The 20,508-nt window shown below is 44.4% G+C and overlaps 1 protein-coding gene and 1 long non-coding RNA gene across 4 annotated transcripts in view; both read left to right on the forward strand.

Moving 5' to 3' along the window:
• LOC136363887 (ly6/PLAUR domain-containing protein 6-like) overlaps positions 1–13,812 on the forward strand; it is a 29,525-nt gene extending 15,713 nt beyond the window's left edge. The window contains exons 2-5 of the mRNA XM_066323356.1: positions 8,117–8,271; positions 10,599–10,697; positions 12,393–12,523; positions 13,618–13,812. Coding sequence (XP_066179453.1) covers positions 8,160–8,271; positions 10,599–10,697; positions 12,393–12,523; positions 13,618–13,812 — 537 coding nt within the window. The 5' untranslated portion in view covers positions 8,117–8,159. The remainder of the gene's footprint in view (positions 1–8,116; positions 8,272–10,598; positions 10,698–12,392; positions 12,524–13,617) is intronic.
• Positions 13,813–19,554: 5,742 nt separating this feature from the next.
• Positions 19,555–20,508, forward strand: part of LOC136363751 (uncharacterized) — a 196,827-nt gene continuing 195,873 nt past the window's right edge. For 2 of the 3 annotated variants that reach the window (XR_010744041.1, XR_010744040.1), the window contains exons 1-2: positions 19,555–20,160; positions 20,209–20,389. This is a non-coding gene — a long non-coding RNA (uncharacterized lncRNA). The remainder of the gene's footprint in view (positions 20,161–20,208; positions 20,390–20,508) is intronic. The other variant, XR_010744042.1, reaches the window with a different exon arrangement.

Genomic DNA, 20,508 nt, shown 5'->3' on the forward strand with positions numbered 1-20,508 from the left:
TACTTATTCCATCCCCGTGTTTTTCTGGAGCCTAACTATCCTGAGGGTGAACAGAAGCGACGTTAAAAGATGGAAGGAGCTAAGAAAAGTTTCGCTGGTGGGACTAAAAATATCAGTGATTCAGGTTGAAAACAGGAGCCGAGTGCTGGCTGTAAAACAACCTTGGGATCACATCCTGTGAAAGATTAAATTGCATCCGAGGGAAGGCGGCATCAGAGGGAACATATTGTCCCCCCCTTCACTTCCCCAGGTCCGGGGCTTTTAGCTCAATGAACTCCAGGCTTTGTAATTAGCAGCAAGGCGATTAGATGGGCCACGTTCCTGGGAGTAATTAGTGCACTAATTGTGTTTGATTGTTTAATTACTCTTGCTCGCTGTAATTGAGGAGAAGCAGCGAACCTCTCTGCAAGAGCTCCGAGAGGTTCCATGGATACAAGGGCTCTACTACATCCCATTTTATGGAGAGGGGGACACACATTTAACCATCCCTGGGGTGAAACTGCCAAGAAAATCCCCAAAATGGCACATGAAAAAAAGCTGGATTTGGAGGCAATTCATTAGAATTCCAGGGTTTTTTCATAACCTTTTGGCATGTGTGGGTGGAACCAAAAGAAATAAGTAGAATAGACACAAAAAGGTCAAGCAGGATAAAGGAGAAAGGGGGGAAAGGCAATTAGAGCTGGAGAAGTTGCAAATACTCCTTGGGATTGTTGTCTGGTGGAAAATGTTCCATCTCCATTCCCATTTGTCTTTGGACAGCAATGACACAGGCAGAGAGATGAGCTTGGACTCGGAAGCTGGAGGGAGACGAAAATTAATCCAAATATTGTAAATTGAGTCATGGAAAGTCCAAACCTGTAGCTTTGTGTGACCTGGAAGAAGGGCAGGAGGAAAATCCGCGGAGTTCTTTGGCAAAGTCACAGTGGGGAGGTGCGTGAGGTGGAACTCCTGGAGGGAAAGCTCTGCCTCCAGGAACAGCTCTTCCACCCTGTCAGGCTGCTCAGAGCTCCCACGGCTTCGTTTCCCACTGAGGAATAATCATCCTGAGGCCGTGGAAGGCTGGCCCAGCTGACCCTGCACAGCGGAACTCGCTGGTGCCGCGGCGGTTTCTCACAGATGGCGCTGCCTGCCCATGCTGTGATCGCTGCTTTGGGGCTCAGAAAGTCTCCTGCCTGCTGAGAGGGAACTTTTCCTGGCTTTGGCTGGCTTATTTCACTCAAGGAAGAGTTGATTTCGGGAGATCTCTGAGGTGGAGGCCCTTCCAAAGGGGAAGGATAAGAGGAAATGTTAGGATGAAGTTGGTTGGAACCTCGCAGGAACTTGGAGGTGTGGCCCAGACGGCGAGGAGGAGATGGAGGAGGAAGGTTGAGATGACGTGTCAGAGAATCATCAACCCCCTGTGAGGGAGAATCATCATCCTCCCACCACCCAGGCGACTTCCCACTGCGTTGGAAATCCTGGGAGAGCAGGGAAACGCTCCATCTCCCGTGGGCCCTGAACACTACAACCTGTGCCATACTTGCATGAGGAGAACCACAGAAATATCCATGAATCGGGAATTCCTTCCTCCCTGGCTTTGGCTGAGTGTTTGCATGGGAAGATTTGTCTGACTCCTTTTCCCCCCATTTTTTTTTTCCTCCTGGAATGGTGTTTTCCCTGCAAACTTGCAGCCGGCTCAGCTCATGGGATTGGTCACGGTCAGCCAGCCGAGCTTGAGGAGGACAGAAGGGACAAAGCCATCCTTCAAAATAACTGTCCCTTCCATCAACACTTCTCCCCTAAAACCAGAGCTCTGATATCCAGCCCTTCCCGGGAGGAGGATTGGGACCTTCCATTGTCCCCAGCTCTGGTGCCAACGAGGCTGAGATGTCCCGTCCCTAATGAGACCTGACAAAGAGGGGACTGAGCTGCTGCTCAGGGCCTCCAGCGGTTCATTTCCACCGTGGAGGGGCAAAGGGCAGGCCGGAGTCATCCCGCTGTGGAGCGGGAATGGGAAGGGCCCTTCCCGCCTCCGAGGTGCGGGTGGAGCTGGGTGGATTGAGGTAACCACGGGGATTTCTGTGTCAGCGCCCCGGCCCTTTCACAAACACACCCATGATCTAAATGTCCTGTGACTGTGGCCCTTTCACAAACACACCCATGATCTAAATGTCCTGTGACTGTGGCCCTTTCACAAACACACCCATGATCTAAATGTCCTGTGACTGTGGCCCTTTCACAAACACACCCATGATCTAAATGTCCTGTGACTGTGGCCCTTTCACAAACACACCCATGATCTAAATGTCCTGTGACTGTGGCCCTTTCACAAACACACCCATGATCTAAATGTCCTGTGACTGTGGCTCTTTCACAAACACACCCATGATCTAAATGTCCTGTGACTGTGGCCCTTTCACAAACACACCCATGATCTAAATGTCCTGTGACTGTGGCCCTTTCACAAACACACCCATGATCTAAATGTCCTGTGACTGTGGCCCTTTCACAAACACACCACATGATCTAAATGTCCTGTGACTGTGGCCCCGCCAGCTTCCATTAGGTGGGGATGAGCGCCTTGGATTTGATGCCTTGGGAAGGCTGAGCTGGAACAGAGACTGGACACAGCTGGAGAATAAAGTGGGGATTTATTGAAAAGCCTTAAAGACACACCTTGGGCAGGACAGGGCCTGGCCAGGGCTACACCCAAGGGTGACCCAAAATGGTCATTAAACGGTCACAAAATGGTCACAAAATGGACCCAAAATGGTTACAAAATGGATGCCCAGTCACACGGTCTCACACTTTTATAAGTTTTGCTCCATTTGCATATTGGGGTTTTTAATTGTCCAATTCCAGCTCCAGGTGATGAGGTCTCATCCTTCTTGTTCTCTCTGTTCTGTTGCCCACCCTTGTTTGTGCTTTTGGGGCTGAAAATTGTCCGTGGTTTGCAGCAGGAGAAGGATTTGTTTTGCCTCCATACTCTGTGCAGAGCTGAGTGACACTTAATATGAGGCTCAGAAGTACATCAGTTTGATGTCTTGAGTTTTAGCTTTCAGTTTCACTAGTTTTACCTAGCGTTAGATATTTATTTGCTATTAGATATTTATCTGTTGTTAGATGTTTGTTATTTTTAGGTGTTTATCATTGTTAGTTGTTTACTATCGTTGGATATTTATCTGTTGTTGAATACCTGTTATTAGTAGGTATTTAGAATAGAGACTCGACAAGAAAAGGCCTTGTCAAGCCTCTAAAAGGGGGAAATGATGCCTTGAGTTTTATATTTCATTTATTCCATGTTCTGTGGTGCCCAGGGGTGAGCTCTGAGCTCACAGTCAGTGTCACTCAGCTCTGCACACAGCAGGGACACAAAACAAATCCTTCTCCTGCTGCACACCAAGGACAACTTTCAGCCCCAAAGCACAACCAAGGGTGGGCTGGAGGGAGGGACAAGAAGGATGGGACCTCACAGCCTGGAGCTGGAATGGGACAATTCAACCCCAAGGTGCAAATGGACCAAAACTTATCAAAGTGTCAGACCTCATGACCATTTGTCCATTTTGAGTCCATTTTGTGACAATTTTGTGTCCATTTTGTGACCATTTTAGGTCCACCTTGAGTGTAGCCCTGGCCAGGCTTTTGTCCTGCCCAAGGTGTGTCTTTACGGCTTTTCAATAAATCCCCACTTTATTCTCCAGCTGTGTCCAGTCTCTGTTCCAGCTCAGCCTTCCCAAGGCATCAGGCTCTGCTCGAGGAGCCAAGGGAATTCTGAGGGGAAAAAATATCTGCCCATGCCTTGTGTTTGCTCTTCAAGCAAGGTTTAGCCCTGGAGTAGTTGGTACACCACCAATAATTCTTGAAAATAAAAGTTTTGTACAAATTTCGGCTGTTTTGGCAGAAAGTCCTGGACTAAAAAGAGCTTAGGAGTGAATAAAAAAACCCTTTACCCCCTTGGTGAAGCTTCTTAGGGCTTATAGGATTCCAGAAGAGAATCCATTGCGGAAAATTAGAATTTTGTTGGATTTTGGGAACCAAACCAAATTTTTTATCAAACGTCTGCAGGTTTTAAGACAATGCATCCATATCTATATACTTATATATATATATATATATATATATTTATATCTCCTTCCTTACCTTTTATTTTTATGTGTGAGTGCAACATCAGAGGAAATGAGTATGCTGAACACTGAATTAAACATATAATTAATTGAATATTTAAGATGTAATTATTGGATATTGAGTTCTTAAGTTCATATTACTTAATTCTTAACTTAATTAAGTAATCCTTAACTTAATATTACTTCAATTCGAAATATTTTTGCCACTACACTCTCTGTGAAATATCATCATCACCTTAAACATCACTCCCATGAAAGTCAGAACTATGTGTTCATACTCAAAATATTCATGGAATATTAAATATTTGGGCTTCTGGCACTGGGAATTTCTATGCTTGCAGAAATTCCTGGGTTTTGCCCTACCTGTGTGTATGGAACAAACAGGTGGAACGTGGTCACGGTGACAAACGGTGACAATAATGGTGGCAGGTTTGGTTTGCTCACTGAGGACTTCCTACTTCCCTAAATCCCACTGTTTAAAATTTTTGCCCCTGCTTGCCTTGCTCTGGACAATTTCCTAACCCAGAGGATTTTAAAATCATAATCCTTAGCCTGTAATTAAACCTGTTTCAAACAGAAAACGGAGATGGGGGAGAGAATTCTCTCTGCTCCTTCACCGTTTTCTTGCAGCTCGTTAGAAGTTGGCAATTAAGGCCTTTGCAATTACCAGCGGAAGGATGTGAATATTTTGAGGGAGCAGCTGGAAGGTTTCTGACACCCTTTTTTGCAGCTCCAACAGCCACTTTTCCCAGCTGATGGCTGAGCAGGGGCTGGGTGAACATTTGGCCCCACAAAAGGGGACACTGGGACAACCAACGTCCTCAACTGGGAGCCTTTGATCAGCTCTGCGAAAAAAACAAAAGAGTTTTGTGCTTCTGATGAGCAAGCCCAGCAAATTCCTGCCTCGTTGGGAGGGGTTCCTGCCGTTGTTTCAGCAGCCTTGCTGTGTTCCGACTTAAAATATCATTGTAGTGGTTGGATTTGATGGTATTGGAGGTGTTTTCCAGCCTTGATGAGTGTTTGTCCCTCGTGCTGATAATTTGTCAGTCACAGGCTGCTGATGAGAGTTGGTGCTGAGCTGCGACGAGCTCCTCTTTTTTGGGATGTGAATCCTCATTTTTGAGTGCTGTAGGTCACTGTAGATCAAATCCTCATTTTTTTTTTGCTCCTGACAGTCTCACTGCAAACTGTTGTTGTCTTAAAATGAAGAGTGGGGCTTGTAAAACCTTCCTGGTCTAGTTTGGGATAAAAAAAAATATTCCCAAATTCCAAATTCTCCCTCCAGATCCCTCACCAATGCATTTCTTTCATCTTCCGCGTGGTTGGGAGAGGTTTGTTTTGCTTCCTGTCTGCTTCTGATCAGGATTTTGTTCTCCCCTGGCTGAGAGGGGTCTATGGAGTAAATCCAAAATTCCCTCTTCATAAGGTTAAAGCAACAAAGTTTAAAGCATTGGGCTGTGCGTTATCTTTTTTCCTCATATGTTTTTATGGATTTCACTGTGTTTTAATAAAAAACCTGTTTGCAGATAACAGCAGGGACAACAACAACCTTTGTGCTGCTGGTCCTGGGTGGATTTCTGCTGTGGGACAAACATTTGGAAGGGACGTCCCCAGCCCTGTCATATCTTTCCTGAAGAAAAAAAGAAAATTCAACAAAAAATGTTATTTATTAGTTAATAACCACGACATATTCAGAGCTGCCTAGGGATTATCTGGATGTTGCAGAACTTTTGGTTGATCAGGGTGGAAAAAGCTCATCCCAAACCTGTGTGTTCTGGACGGATTCCAAAGGAAACCATCGGCTCCTGCCTGGCTCAGCAGCCACATCCTTTCAGGGTTTTCCCATCCCATCCAATTTTTGAGGCACTTTTGATAATTTTTTAGAGTTTATGATAATCTGAGCCGTGGATTTAATGATGTATTTGCCCCGGTGGTTAATAGGTTCTGCTTAAATTAATTCAGTCAGAAACATCGGAAACATTACTGTTTATTAATGGCATCATAAAGGGAATAAATCCCTTTGGAGCATGGATGAGGAAAATCCAATGTTTGCAGCTCTGAGGCTTTTCCAAGAGGAAATCAGTAGGAACCTCACAGGACTGTGGGGATGTGGCCCAGCCAGTGAGGAGGAGTCAGGAGGAAGTGGAGATGAAGTGTCAGCAGGATCACCAACCTCCTGTGGGACCAGCCAGCTTCCCACTGCACTGGAAATCCAGGGAGATCCTTTGGCCAAGCCTTTTCCAGGGCTGTTGATGCCAAAATAACGGAGGAGTTGGACGTTCCAGGGTTGAGCTGTGGGGATGAGGTGGTGGCCAGGTCCTTGTGGGTTTGCTCTGCTCGTCCCTGCTCTCTGCCATTTCCTCGTGGAAAGAAGGATTGGGCATGGGAATGTCTGCCCAGGGAGGTGGTGGAGTCACCATCCTGTCGGGACACAAATCCCTCTGGGCCCCATCCACACAGGCCCAGGGGTGCTCAGAAATTAATTAAAACTGTCAGAGAAACTAAAACAGATAAAATACTCCTGCACTCGATGATGTCAGAGGTGTTTTCCAGCCTGGTTAACTCTGGAATTCTGTCTCTGCCCAGGTGGGGATTGTTGGCCACCACATGAGCAGGTGCTGGCCGGGCCAAACTCCTGCTCTTGATGATTTCAGAGGTGTTTTCCAGCCTGGCTAACTCTGATTTTGTGTCTCTGCCCAGGTGGGGATTGTTGGTTCAGGTGCTGGCCGGGCCAAACTCCTGCGCTCGATGGTCTCAGAGTGTTGGAGAGGATGAAAGTTTAGCAGGAAAGTTTTACTGAAGTGAATGCTCAGCAGAAAGCCCTTTAGAAATGAGAGCTAGTTTTGATACAGGAGAATAAAAGAAGCCTCAAGCTAGAAACTGCTGAAGCAGCAGTTACTGGATAACCCAAGGAAGCAAAGGTTAAGCTGAACTGAAAGGAGGTTTTTCAGCTGGAGCAAAGGTATGTTTGACCACAAACAAAGAAAGATATTTTTACCAAGCGAAGACAATTCCCAAGAAAAGCAGGGGATACCCAGGTAAAGAGACATGCTGATGCAGCAAGTAGAGAAAAGATTTAGGAATTTTCCACTGCAAGAAAACAGAAACTTTAAGCTTGAACTGTAACATATAATTTTGTGATTGGGTAGTGCTAACTGTTGTGTGGTCATGGTAATAGCTGGGATAGGTTTGGTAAAGGTATTGTGCATGATGCTGATTGGTTGTATGTATTAAGATACTCTGTAAAGAAAAATATATAATGCATTGTAATGAGAATTGAAGTGGCTTCAGGTTTGCCAAATGCTGACCCACGACCCAGGGCTGCTGTGACACCATCTATGCAATAAACAGCATTTGAAAGAGCTGCCTGGTGTCCCAAAATCCTTCTGAAATCATCGTTGTCTACATCAGAGGTGTTTTCCAGCCTGGCTGACTCTGATTTCGTGGCCCTGCCCAGGTGGGGATGTCTCTAGACTGACACAAAAAGAACCACACTCAGGCAGTCAGGTAGTCAGGGCAAAAACAGAGAGGTTTATTTTTTTTCTTGGGTTTATATAGATTTTGGACAATGACCAGGGATTGAGCAATGAGGTTGACACCTCTCCAACCACACTGGTCAAACTAGAAGCCCATCAATTGTCCCTCCTCCAGACAGGTGTGTAAGCATCAAGAACAGTTCCCAAAACAAGAAGGACAGCTACCATAACATCACTTGAAAGTCTGTGAGGAACTCCACTACAAAAATCCAAACATCAGAAGGCTGAAAAAGATCGAGGTGACAGTGGAGGTTCTCAGCCACTGCATGAGCAGGTGCTGGCCGGGCCAAACTCCTGCACTTGGTGATCTCAGAGGTGTTTTCCAGCCCAGTTTACTCTGGAATTCTGTGTCTCTGCCCAGGTGGGGAGTGTTGGCTGCCACATGAGCAGGTGCTGGCCAGGCCAAACTCCTGCTCTTGATGATCTCAGAGGTGTTTCCCAGCCTGGCTAACTCTGGAATTCTGTGTCTCTGCCCAGGTGGGGAGTGTTGGCTGCCACATGAGCAGGTGCTGGCCGGGCCATGGCCTGGCCTCCGGGGCTGTTCCTGCTGCTGCTGCTCCTGTCCGGGCGCGCTCCGGCCGCGCGCAGCCGCGACTTCACCGCCAAGGACATCGTCTACCTCCACCCCTCCAGTGAGTGACCTCCTCCCTGGGACAGGGACAAGGAAAATGTCCATGTTATTGATGAGGGTTATCTCCTGAGCTTTGAGCTTATGGATTTGCACTCGAATTCTCACAGGAACCCAAAAGCCGGTTCCAGTCATTGTTTCCGTGGTGTCCTGGTTTAGGGCAAACTTGGGAGGAAACCTCTGGATGGGGCTCCTCTGGAGAGCAAACCCAAACAGCCCCTCCCCTAACTGGTCTGGGAAAGAAATTCCTTGGAGAAAATGTGGAAAAAAATATTTATTTAACAAACAAAGTGCTCATAAGCATAAAGGAATGAATAATATGAAAGAAGAAAAGCTTTTGTTGTTCTGGAGTGAGATGGCAAATTCAGGAAGTCCTTTGCTGTGGGTTGTAGCTCGGCTTGCTCAGTCTCTTATGGCAAATGCTGAGTGAGGTGTGAACTCCTGATACTCCTCTGGGTTTTTCAGCCCAGGACAGCATTAAACAGTCCCCCAAAAAAGAAAAAGAAACAGTCCAGGGAGCTTCTCTATTTCAGCTGATCCAGGCTAATTAAAAGCAAAGAGATCTCTGTCTCCTTGTCTGTCTGTGCCTCAGACACAGTCCAGGAGCAGAATGACCAGGAGTGAGAGCAGTTTCTTCAAAACAAACTCCACACTTCTTCTTTCCCAGAATCAGTCTGAAAGGCACAGAACTCACTATCCAGCACAAAAAGAACAGACTTTTGGGGATACAAACATAATGAAGTCACCCCAGGACACACGGTCCTCAGAGGATATTTTCTGTTTCTCTGTACCTCATTTCACCTTGTCGTGTTTCCTTCGTTTCCCCCCACTTCTTCTTGAACCACAGCTGTGTGTGCCTTTGGCCCTGCCTTTAAGCTGGTTTCACATGGAATCGTGGAATGGTTTGGGTTGGGAGGGGCCTGGTTTGTGCAGTCACCACTCTCACAGGGCCACGCTGATGTGGAAGAAAAAGGAAAACCCAGGGTTTTGTGGGAGGTGTCCCAACACGAGCTGTAAGGTCCCTCCCAGCCCAAACCATTCCAAGCTCCTGCCTTGACTCCAGTACCTCCTGGAGCAATGGAATTGTGCATCTTTAGAGCTTCCCTCCCCAGTCTGTCCACTTTATCACTCAGTCTTACTGAATTCTGTAAGAGCAGGGTGCCTGTGGAGCCGTCCCTGCCTTCCCTCCCCACAGAAAACTCACTGCTTCACGGGCTAAAAGATTTATATTCTGTGCAGGGAGGCTGAAATTGCTGTTTTATGTCATAGCTGTGACCTGTCAGGGGTGTAGAGTGAGAGGGATTCATTTAAATTATTGTGCTGTCCCAGCCCCAGCAGAGATGCTGCTGGGTGATTTTTTTTTATTCCTTAAAAGCTGAAAGGAAACAAGCAACGAAATCCTCCTGCTTCACCTCCCATTCCTACACAGGATCCTGCCCAGAGCGAGGGGAGGAGGTGATGAAGAGGAGGGAGGGTGAAGATGTGGCCCTTGGGGCTGCCGAGGTTCCATTTACTGATAAATGTGACCTCTTCACCATTTGGCCTCTGAGAAGGTGGCAGCACCTGGAGGATGGACTGAAAACGTCCCAGAAGTGCTGCCAGGAGAGCAATTAAGGAATTAGCTCTCGTTTGGTGAGATAAATTAGGACAGAGCTGCTGTTCAGAGCTGGAGGTTCAGCAAAGTGGTTTTAGTTTCCTTTGGGGCTTTGAGCTTGCCTTCAACAGGAGCAGCTCTTTCCTTTGCTGGGACAATTCCCAGAGTGTTCAAATCCACCTGATATTTTGTTATCAGCGCTGATAGACCCGCAGTGTTGGATGTGAGCTCCGATTCCAAGGGAATGAGCATTCCCAGCTCCCATTAACTCCCTTTGAAGTCAGCACCGGCCACTTTGGCTGGGAAAACACAGCTGGAACGAATCCACAGGGACCTAAACGTGCTTTTCCTGCTGCGGGGGAACAGGGTTTCACAAATCAGAACCAACCTGCTGACACCGACAGGAAAATTTGGAGAAATTTGGATCTGAAGAGAAAAAAAAAAAAAAAAGAAAAAAAAGAAAAAAAAGAAAAAGTTGCTGTTTTCTCCTAAAAAGCAGCACAGAACCAGATTAATTGGGTCGTTTTAACTCCATTATCTATTCCTTTGAACTCCATTAGCCGTTCCTTTTAACTCCATACCTCCCATTCATTTTAACTCCGTATTTTCCATTCATTTTAACTCCGTATTTTCCATTCATTTTAATTCCATTATCCATTCCTTTGAACTCCGTTATCCATTGCTTTTAACTCCATATTTCCCATTGCTTTTAACTTTAATTTTTTCCTTGCTTTCAGCCACGCCGTATCCTCATGGATTTAAGTGTTTCACCTGTGAAAAGGCCTCAGATAATTACGAGTGCAACCGCTGGGCTCCAGATGTTTACTGCCCCCGAGGTAACCAGCCCCATCCCAGAAATCCATCCCACCCCCTTTTTCCTAGAAATTGTGGAATTTGGGATTCTGGAAAAATAATTTAAGTTTTTCGTGTCTCGTGGCAGTGGATGAGGTTGAGGAGTTTGAGCTGTTCCCTGTTTTTCTCTGGCTCAGCCGGGGGTTAAATCAGGCTGGGGTTGATTTCTTAAAATCCCAGAGAGGTCTGGGTTGGGAAGGAGCTTAAAGCTCATCCCATTCCATGGGCAGGGACAGCTCCCTCTATCCCAGGCTGCTCCAACCTGGCCTTGGACATCTCCAGGGATCCAGGGACAGCCACAGATGCTCTGGGAATTCCATCCCAGCCCCTCCTCACCCTCACAGGGAAGAAACGTTAAGAGATTTTTTTTTCTCTCTTACTGGTGAACCAGTTCTGGTTGTGTTTACTTCCTTCCCCTGTGGCACAAATCCACATCCAGGGCAGCCACAGCTGGAATTTCCATATTTTCGGTGGTTTGATTCCCATAAATCCTCTTGGAGCCTGAAATTGGGAGCAGCTCAGAAAAAAAACTTTTAATACAAACCCTCAAATATCAGATCTGGGCACTCCTGAGCTGCCCAAATCTCCCTCTCCTTCACCAGCTCTCCTCCAAGACCCTCACACAACATCCAGATTATCCACAGCCCCAGTGAATCCCATCTAGTTGGGTTGTTTGGGGAGAACTTTGCCTTTGGGGAAAAAAAAAAATCGTTATTTTGGAAGGATGAAATATATTTATTTTGGAAGAAAAATAATTATTTTGGAAGGAGCTGACCCCAGTGTGTGTGTCAGAGCCATTATCAGCCCCAGAATTTGCTTCCTTTGAGCTAAAATCAACAACAATAAAACCCCCCAGGCTGGCTGGCACGGGATGAGATTAATATTCCTGGATATCCCTTGGTTTTTTAGGAGAAAAGGGGAATGGATTTTATTCCTTCTTGTGGATTTTGTGTGTGGCCTTTGGGGAGGTGACAGCCGTCCATGCTCAGGCTCCCTGTGCCAGGAAAATCCCTCTCTCTGAGATGATTCCGCACACACACACAAAATTGAAGGAATAAAGAATAAAAGAGCCTCAAAAGGGTTGTGGGGTGGTGGAAGTTTTATTTATCCCGTGTGGGATCTGCCAGAGCAGGAGAGAGGGAGCCCAGGTTGGCTGGGAATGGCACTTCCAGCAAAATCCTGGGATAAAGCTGAGCTTTAGGGCAGGAGAAGCTGGAAAACATGGAAAATTCCCTCTTTTCCTCTCCTTTTTTTCCTCCTTTCCCCCCTCCTTTTCCTCTCCTTTTTCTCTCCTTTTTCTCTCCTTTTTCTCTCCTTTTTCTCTCCTTTTTCTCTCCTTTTTCTCTCCTTCTTCTCTCCTTCTTCTCTCCTTCTTCTCTTCTTCTTCTCTCCTTCTTCTCTCCTTCTTCTCTCCTTCTTCTCTCCTTTTCCCCTCCTTTTCTCTCCTTTTCTCTTCTATTCTCTCCTTTTTCCCTCCCCTTTCTCCCAGGTGCGGGCACATATTCAGCGACATTATACAAAAACACATTTTTTAAAAAAATTGAAAAAAATTTTTTTTTTTTTTAAAAAAATCCCATCATTTAATTAAAATCTAAGACTTTTTTTCCCCCTCTCTCTCCTGCCGGCGTGTTCTCAGGGAAGGGGAATTGATCCAATAAGGAGTTTCCCATGTTTTTCAGGGACCAGGTACTGTTTCAGCCAGCACATGATGAAGGCCAGCGGGGAGAGTGTGTCTGTCACCAAGCGCTGTGTGGCCCTGGAGGAGTGTCTGAGCACCGGCTGCACCTACCTCAGGCACGAGGAGTACAAGGTGGGAGAAACTGGGGGGAAATGGGATAATTGGAGCTTGGTTTGGAAATGTAACGGGTGCGAAATATAGGGGGAAATTAAATCAAATCAAATTAAATTAAGTAATATCATATATGAGAAAATAAAAGAAAATACGGAAGTAATATATATTATATCGTGTTATATTATATTACATTATATCACATTACATTACATTACATTTATATTATAATTATATTATATGACATTTATATTATAATTGTATTATATGACATTTATATTATAATTATATTATATGACATTTATATTATATTATGTTATGTAATATTATATTATGTTACATTATGTCACGTTATATTACATTTGTATTGTATTGTATTATATTGTAACATAGTGTATATTATATTAATGTAACATAATATGCGTGTTATATACTATATATAGAGTACATATTCTAGTATATATTCCATTTATTATTATTATTATTATCTAGCACATATTCTAGCTATTTGTATTGATTTTATATAACATTCTGTGATAAATTTAAATATTCTATAGATAGCATATATATTGTATATAATATATATGTACAATATATATATGTATGAATTATATGTACATATAATGTACATAATTATTAGATCGTATTTATGTTATATGTATATATTATTATACATATCAGGCATCTACATCATAGATTATATGTACAATAAATATATTTTATGTATTATATTAGATTCATGTAGATATAACTAATTAGATATGTACATGTAATGGCTTTCCCTGTTTTCCCTGTACCTTTTTCCCTGGAATTCCTCGTCCCCTGGAATTCCTCATTCCCTGTTTTCCCTGTACCTTTTCTCGCTGGAATTCCTCATTCTCTGTTTTCCCTGTACCTTTTCTCGCTGGAATTCCTCATTCCCTGTTTTCCCTGTACCTTTTCTCGCTGGAATTCCTCATTCCCTGTTTTCCCTGTGCTTTTCTCCCTGGAATTCCTCATTCCCTGTTTTCCCTGTACCTTTTCCCTGTAATTTCGGCATTCCCTGTATCTTTTCTCGCTGGAATCCCTCATTCTCTGTTTTCCCTGTGTTTCCCCCCGGAATTCCCCGTTCCCAGGTGTGCACGTCGTGCTGCGAGGGCAGCATCTGTAACCTGCCGCTGCCGCGGAACGCCTCGGACGCCGTGTTCGCCACTTTGTCACCGCTCAGCGCCACAGCGCCGCTGTCCCCGCCCGGCCTGGGGACACCGCTCGGCCTCGGGCTGGCGCTGCTGGCACAGCGCTGGCTGGGCGCCACGGCACGGGGACACTGACAGCGACGGGGACAGGGACAGGAACAGGGACAGGGATGGTGCCAGGGACAGCCACGGCACGGGGACACTGACAGCGACAGGGACAGGGACAGGAACAGGGACAGGGATGGTGCCAGGGACAGCCACGGCACGGGGACACTGACAGCGACAGGGACAGGGACAGGGACAGGGATGGTGCCAGGGACAGCCACGGCACGGGGACACTGACAGCGACAGGGACAGGGACAGGGACAGGGACAGGGAGGGTGCCAGGGACAGCCACGGCACGGGGACACTGACAGCCATGGGGACAGGGACAGGGATGGTGCCATGGACAGCCACGGCACGGGGACACTGACAGCGACAGGGACAGGGACAGGAGAAGGACAGGGATGGTGCCAGGGACAGCCACGGCACGGGGACACTGACAGCGACAGCCATGGGGACAGGGACAGGGACAGTGATAGGGATGGTGCCATGGACAGCCACGGCACGGGGACACTGACAGCGACAGGGACAGGGACAGGGATGGTGCCAGGGACAGCCACGGCACGGGGACACTGACAGCGACAGGGACAGGGACAGGGACAGGGATAGGGATAGGGATGGTGCCATGGACAGCCACGGCACGGGGACACTGACAGCGACAGCCATGGGGACAGGGACAGTGACAGGGATGGTGCCATGGACAGCCACGGCACGGGGACACTGACAGCCATGGGGACAGGGACAGGGACAGGGATGGTGCCATGGACAGCCACGGCACGGGGACACTGACAGCCATGGGGACAGGGACAGGGACAGAGATAGGGATGGTGCCAGGGACAGCCACGGCACGGGGACACTGACAGCGACAGCCATGGGGACAGGGACAGGGACAGGGACAGGGACAGAGACAGGAGAAGGACAGGGGATGGTGCCATGGACAGCCACGGCACGGGGACACTGACAGCGACAGCCATGGGGACAGGGACAGTGACAGAAGGACAGGGATGGTGCCATGGACAGCCACGGCACGGGGACACTGACAGCGACGGGGACAGTGACAGAAGAGGGACAGGGACAGTGACGGTGCCAGGGATAGCGACGGGACAGGGACTGGGACCAGGATGGTGCCATGGACAGCCACGGCACAGGGACAGTGACTGCGACAGCGACAGGGACGGTGACAGTGATGGTGCCTTGGACAGGGACAGTAACAGGAGAGGGACAGCGACAGGGATGGTGCCAGGGACAGGACAGCGTCGGTGACAGTGGAAATGACAGCGACAGGACAACGGCAGTGATGGGGCAGTGATGGGGACAGTGACAACGACAGTGACAGGGATTGTTCCAGGGAGAGCGACAGGACAAGGACAGTGTCAGGGACAGGACACGGACGGGACAGTGACAACGACAGTCACAGGGATGTTTCCAGGGAGAGCGACAGGACAGGGACAGGGATGGTGCCAGGACAGGGACAGTGACAGTGACAACGACAGTGACAGGGATGCTGACAGGACAGGAACAGGACAGTGACGGGGCGGTGACAAAATAGACACAGGGATGGTGACAGGGACAGCAACAGGGACAAGGATGGTGTCGGGACAGGGACAGGACAGGGACGGTAACACGACAGTGACAGTGACAGCAGCAGGGCCGCGCTGCCCCAGCTGAGCCAGCCCTGAATCCCGCCTGGATTTGGGATAATGCCGGGTTTGGGCTGGAGCGGAATCCCCGAGGGAACTCCCGGACAGAATTCCTGAAATCCTGCACCAAGCCCGGGATCACTGTGGGAAAGAGCCCTGGGGCTGGAAAAACCCGGCCTGACCCGGGTAAAGTCTGGTTTATCCCGGGTAAAATCCGGTTTATCCCGGGTAGAGCTGCCGCTGAAGTGTTCCTGCTCCCGTCGTGGATTCCCATTGGGAACAGCCCTGCTGGCCCCTCATTAACTGCGCTGTCCAATTAACACGTGCTCATTAACACAAACTCGGGCGCCTGCAGAATTCCCGCACCTCCGGGACGGGCAGGGACTGGCAGCAAGGAAGGGAAAAGGAGAAGATCCCTGAAAAACCTCTGGAATTCCCGAAATGAACCGGAGAAATCCCGAAAATTCCTCATTCCCAGCGGGAGGAGGATGAGGAGCTGCTGCTCACCGGATTCCCACTGGTTTAGAGGAAGAATATTCCCATTTTTTTCCCCATTTTTCCCCCCATTTTAACCCCAAATCCCACGACCTGAATGAGAGAAAAGAAATCCTGGGAATTTTACTCCCTTTTTATTCCACTGCTGGAATAAAAATTCCACTGTCTTTGGGTGACCTGTGGTGTTCGTTCTGCCTGGAAATCACGGATGCAATATTTAATTTTTTTTTTTTTTTTTTTTTTTTTGGAAGTCCAGGAGGGTTTGGAAGTGCTGGGAAAAAGATTCCTAATAAAAGAGCTGATCTTGCCAGGAAAAAAAAAAACAAAAACCGGGATGGTTTGCAAATCAGCGAGCCTGTAATGTATAAATGTTCAAAATAAATATCTATAAATATAAATATATATTAAAAAAATTTTACATCGCTTTAAAAAAAAAAAAAGAATCAACTTTGTCTTGCAAAGTCAGTAATAAAAGCAGGCTGTCATGGACTTGCTTTAAAACTGTTTTATAGTGAATTTTTTGTAAAATAATCATTAATTATTCTTTCAGGAGTGATTTTTCCCCCCTATTCCTGCTCCAGGGTAACTTGAGCTCTATCAAATATTGGTATTTTTAGGCCCAAAATGATTTTTTTGGGGGGGATTTACAGGGAAATGCAAATTCCTGGGGAGGTGCCCAGGTCCTGAATCCATTTGGGATATCCTGAAAAATCAGGAATCTGCTCCTGGAAGGGCCTGGCCTGAATTTTGTGGCTTTGGGATTGAATTTTCTTGGAGGTTCGAAATTCCTGCACTTAATTCCAGGTGAAGGAAAGGCTCAGTGTGTTTTACAGGAGATTTTATTAAAAAAAATTATATATATAAATATAAAAAAATATATAGATATATATCTTTATAAAAATCAACCTTCCCCACTGTCTGTTTTTAGTTCTTTTTATATTAAAAATCAACATTTTTGGGGTCTCACCCCCAGAATTTTCTTGTCCTTTCAGGACTTCCTCATCCATCTCTGTTTTGTATTTTTTATTTTTAAATCTCTTTTTCTATGCAAATCCCACCTGGTTCTGGAAATTCCTCCCCCAAAAAATCAATCCCTGTTTCTCCTCTGGCATCTCCCTGGAGGATTAAAAAAAAAAAAAAAAAAAAAAAAAAGGAAATTAAGGAAATTAATTTGTTGTTTTCCTTTTAAAAAGGGAAAATTAACCCCAGAAAATGCTGAGCTGCATCATTTTATTTTTGGGGGGGTATTGCTTGGAAATGTTAATTTTTTTTTTTAACAGGTGTAAATTCTGTACAAATATATTCTGTATAAATAAATGGGTTCAATATTCGCTGTGAGGTGTCTGATTAAATTCCAGCCATGGAATTAGAGAGGGAACACCAGGGAAAAAAACTCCCCAGAACAGGCTAAATGGGACAAAAGTGATGGAAAATTTCTGACAAAATGAGGGAAAAAAGGGAATTTCCCCAGAGCAGAGGGGGAAAACAGAAGCCAGAGACCCCCAAACTAAACAGGAATTCCTCAGATTTGTCAGAATCCAAAAATCCCCCAAATAATCAGGAATTCCTCAGATTTGAGAGAATCCAAAAATCCCCCAAATAATCAGGAATTCCTCAGATTTATGGCCAGTATCAAATAATTGGTGCCAAATAACCCCCTTGGAGCTCAGAAGGGGAAAATTATGGGAATGATTCATTATTTATTTTATTCAAATTTATTTTTTAAACTTATTGTTTAAATTTAACTTATTAGATAGATTTATATAATATTCATTTATGTATATTATATAAAAACTCTTATCTATAATAAGTTATATAATATATACTATATTTATGATATAGATATAATATATATAATATATTATTTAAATATCTTTATTTAAATTATTTAAATTTATTATTTATTTATTTGAATACAATTCCCTAACAATATCTCCATTTGGGGAATTTTTTGGCTATTAGGACGTGAGGAAAAGGGTTGTGGATAAACAACAGGGTGAGGTTAAAATTCCTGAGTTTCCTTTGGGTTCCTGCCTGTGAGAATTAGGAATGTTTTATCCATGTTTTTGTCCCTAAATGTTGAATTTTTCTGATTTCTCTCTGACTCCAAAACGTCAGCAATGATCCCACACTTTCCCCTCACTCCTTAATTTCCTTTTCCCCCCAAAATCCCTCGCTCCTGCACCTCTTCCCACCTCAGCACCAACCTCGATTTTTGAATATTCCTGGAATTTTTTGCACCTCTGGATTTGAAACCCGAGGAGCAAAGGTGAAAAGAAAAAAGAGGGAAAAAAAAAATATTGAATTTCTGCAGGACACCAAAGCAATGCTGGGGAATGACTAAAATAACTGCACTGCAGCATTTCATTCTACTTTCATTTGTTCATTTCTTATTCATTCATTCTACTCTCATTCATTAATTTCTTATTAATTAATTTTACTCTGATTAATTGATTTCATATTTTAAGGTGTTTCAGCTCCAGTTTTTTTGGGGGGGATAAGACACACCTGGGGCTGAGCACCAAAACCTGAGGTGAAATTTGAGCTGGCACAAAATTAAATAAAATTAAATACCAAAGGTCTTAAATACAAAGGGTTTAAGCCCTGCTTGAATTCAGTGATTTTTTTAAAAAAAATCTATTTATTTGCTGTCTCTCCCAAGTTAAGCAAAGCTTAATAGAAATAAATATATTTTTAATACATATTTATATATGTTATATATATTTCATACATAAATCTATATATTTTTATATTTATATGTATATATTCTATAAATACATATTTATATATACTGTATGTATATATAATATAGAATATATATTTTCATATATATATTATATGTACATTATGTATATTTATAGAATATATATCGTATAGATATTATTTCCTATATTTGTAAATATTATATATATCTATATATTATATACTTTTAATTTTAATTTACTTTACATACTTATATACTTTTCTATACTTTTCTATTTTTATATATTTATTTTCATATATTTGCATATATTATTAATAGATATTTTATATACCTTTATATTTTATATATTATATACATATATATTTATATATTTATATTATATATACATTATCTATAGTTATATATATATATATATATATTTCATTTTTTTTTTTTTTTTATAAACTGGAAATGCTGCACTTGTTGCAGGAACATTTCAGGAATTAAAGCAGTGACCTCCCAAGTGGCTGAGGAGAAAATTCGGGATAAAATCCTCCAGCTCCATCCCGGAATACTCTGGTGTTAATTAGCTGAGCAGAGATAATTAGCTGCGAGTGCAGCATTTCAACAATCCTCTTCCCACTGGCTGGAAACGTTTTTTTGGGATTTGCTGCTTGAACTTCCACTGGGATGGGATAAAAAATGAGCCCAGAGGAGGCTCCAGGGGGAAAAAAAGATGATTTTGGAAAAATCAGACCCTTCAGGATCATCAAAGCCTCACAAAAATTCTTCTCCTGAGCTCTTCTTTCCCCAGGAAGCAAGAATTTTGGAAAACTGGAAGTTGGTTTGGATTTTATTATCATAGAATAAAATACTAGGATTTTATTGTCATTTTTTGATTTATTTAGTATTCCAGGACTTTTCTTTGATAGGAGAATGTTCATTCCTGCAGTCTGGCTCTGCTGGTGGGAGGAAAACACAACTGGGAACAGCTCCAGTTATTTTGGGGGGAATTCATGAGAAAATTCTGTTTAGAAAAATGTCAGGAATTGGATCTCCCCCTCCAACCCTGAAATAAAACATGAATATTAACGAGCTCAAGGCAAAACTCCCAATATTCCCAAAATGAGATTTCTGGAAAAAACATTGGGAAAATCCTTTACAGCACAAAACTGAAAGAAGCTGAACTCAAAAATGAACATTTCCAAGATCAACTGGAATAACCCGAGAGCTCCCACACTTCCCAAAGCACAACAATGACAGGAATTGATGTTATATCTTCAGATAAAACATCAAATTTTCAAGATATTTTATCATTTATGTGAAGCATTCCACGATTTTTCCAACATTTCTCCATGAAAAGTCCCCACAAGCGTCCAGTGGGAAGATTCCCGTGGGGATTTTGCAAACAGACACGACACCCTGCACTTCTCCAATTCTTTAATCCTCTTGATGAGAAAAAAAAATTGGAATAAAATCCTTGAAAGTAACAGAGTTTTTATGGATAACAGAGGTCAGGGATGGATAAAATCCTTGGAAGGAACAGTTTTTTGTGGATAAGAGGTCAGGGATGGATAAAATCCTTGAAAGGAACAGATTTTTGTGGATAAGAGGTCAGGGATGGATAAAATCCTGGAAGTAACAGAGTTTTAATGGATAACAGGTCAGGGATGGATAAAACCCTTGGAAGTAACATTTTTCAGGGATAACAGAGGTCAAGGATGATTAAAATCCTGGAAGTAACAGAGTTCTTAGGGATAACACAGGTCAGGGATGAATAAAAATCCTTAAAGTACCAGACTTTTTATGGATGACAGAGGTCAGGGACGAGGCTCTGGAATCCCAGCACAAACCCCGTGACAAAGGGATCAATCCAGAGCCACCAACGCTGCAGAGGAGCAGGAAAATGCT

This window comes from Sylvia atricapilla, chromosome 7 (genome assembly GCF_009819655.1).
Source record: "Sylvia atricapilla isolate bSylAtr1 chromosome 7, bSylAtr1.pri, whole genome shotgun sequence".
Taxonomy (NCBI): domain Eukaryota; kingdom Metazoa; phylum Chordata; class Aves; order Passeriformes; family Sylviidae; genus Sylvia; species Sylvia atricapilla.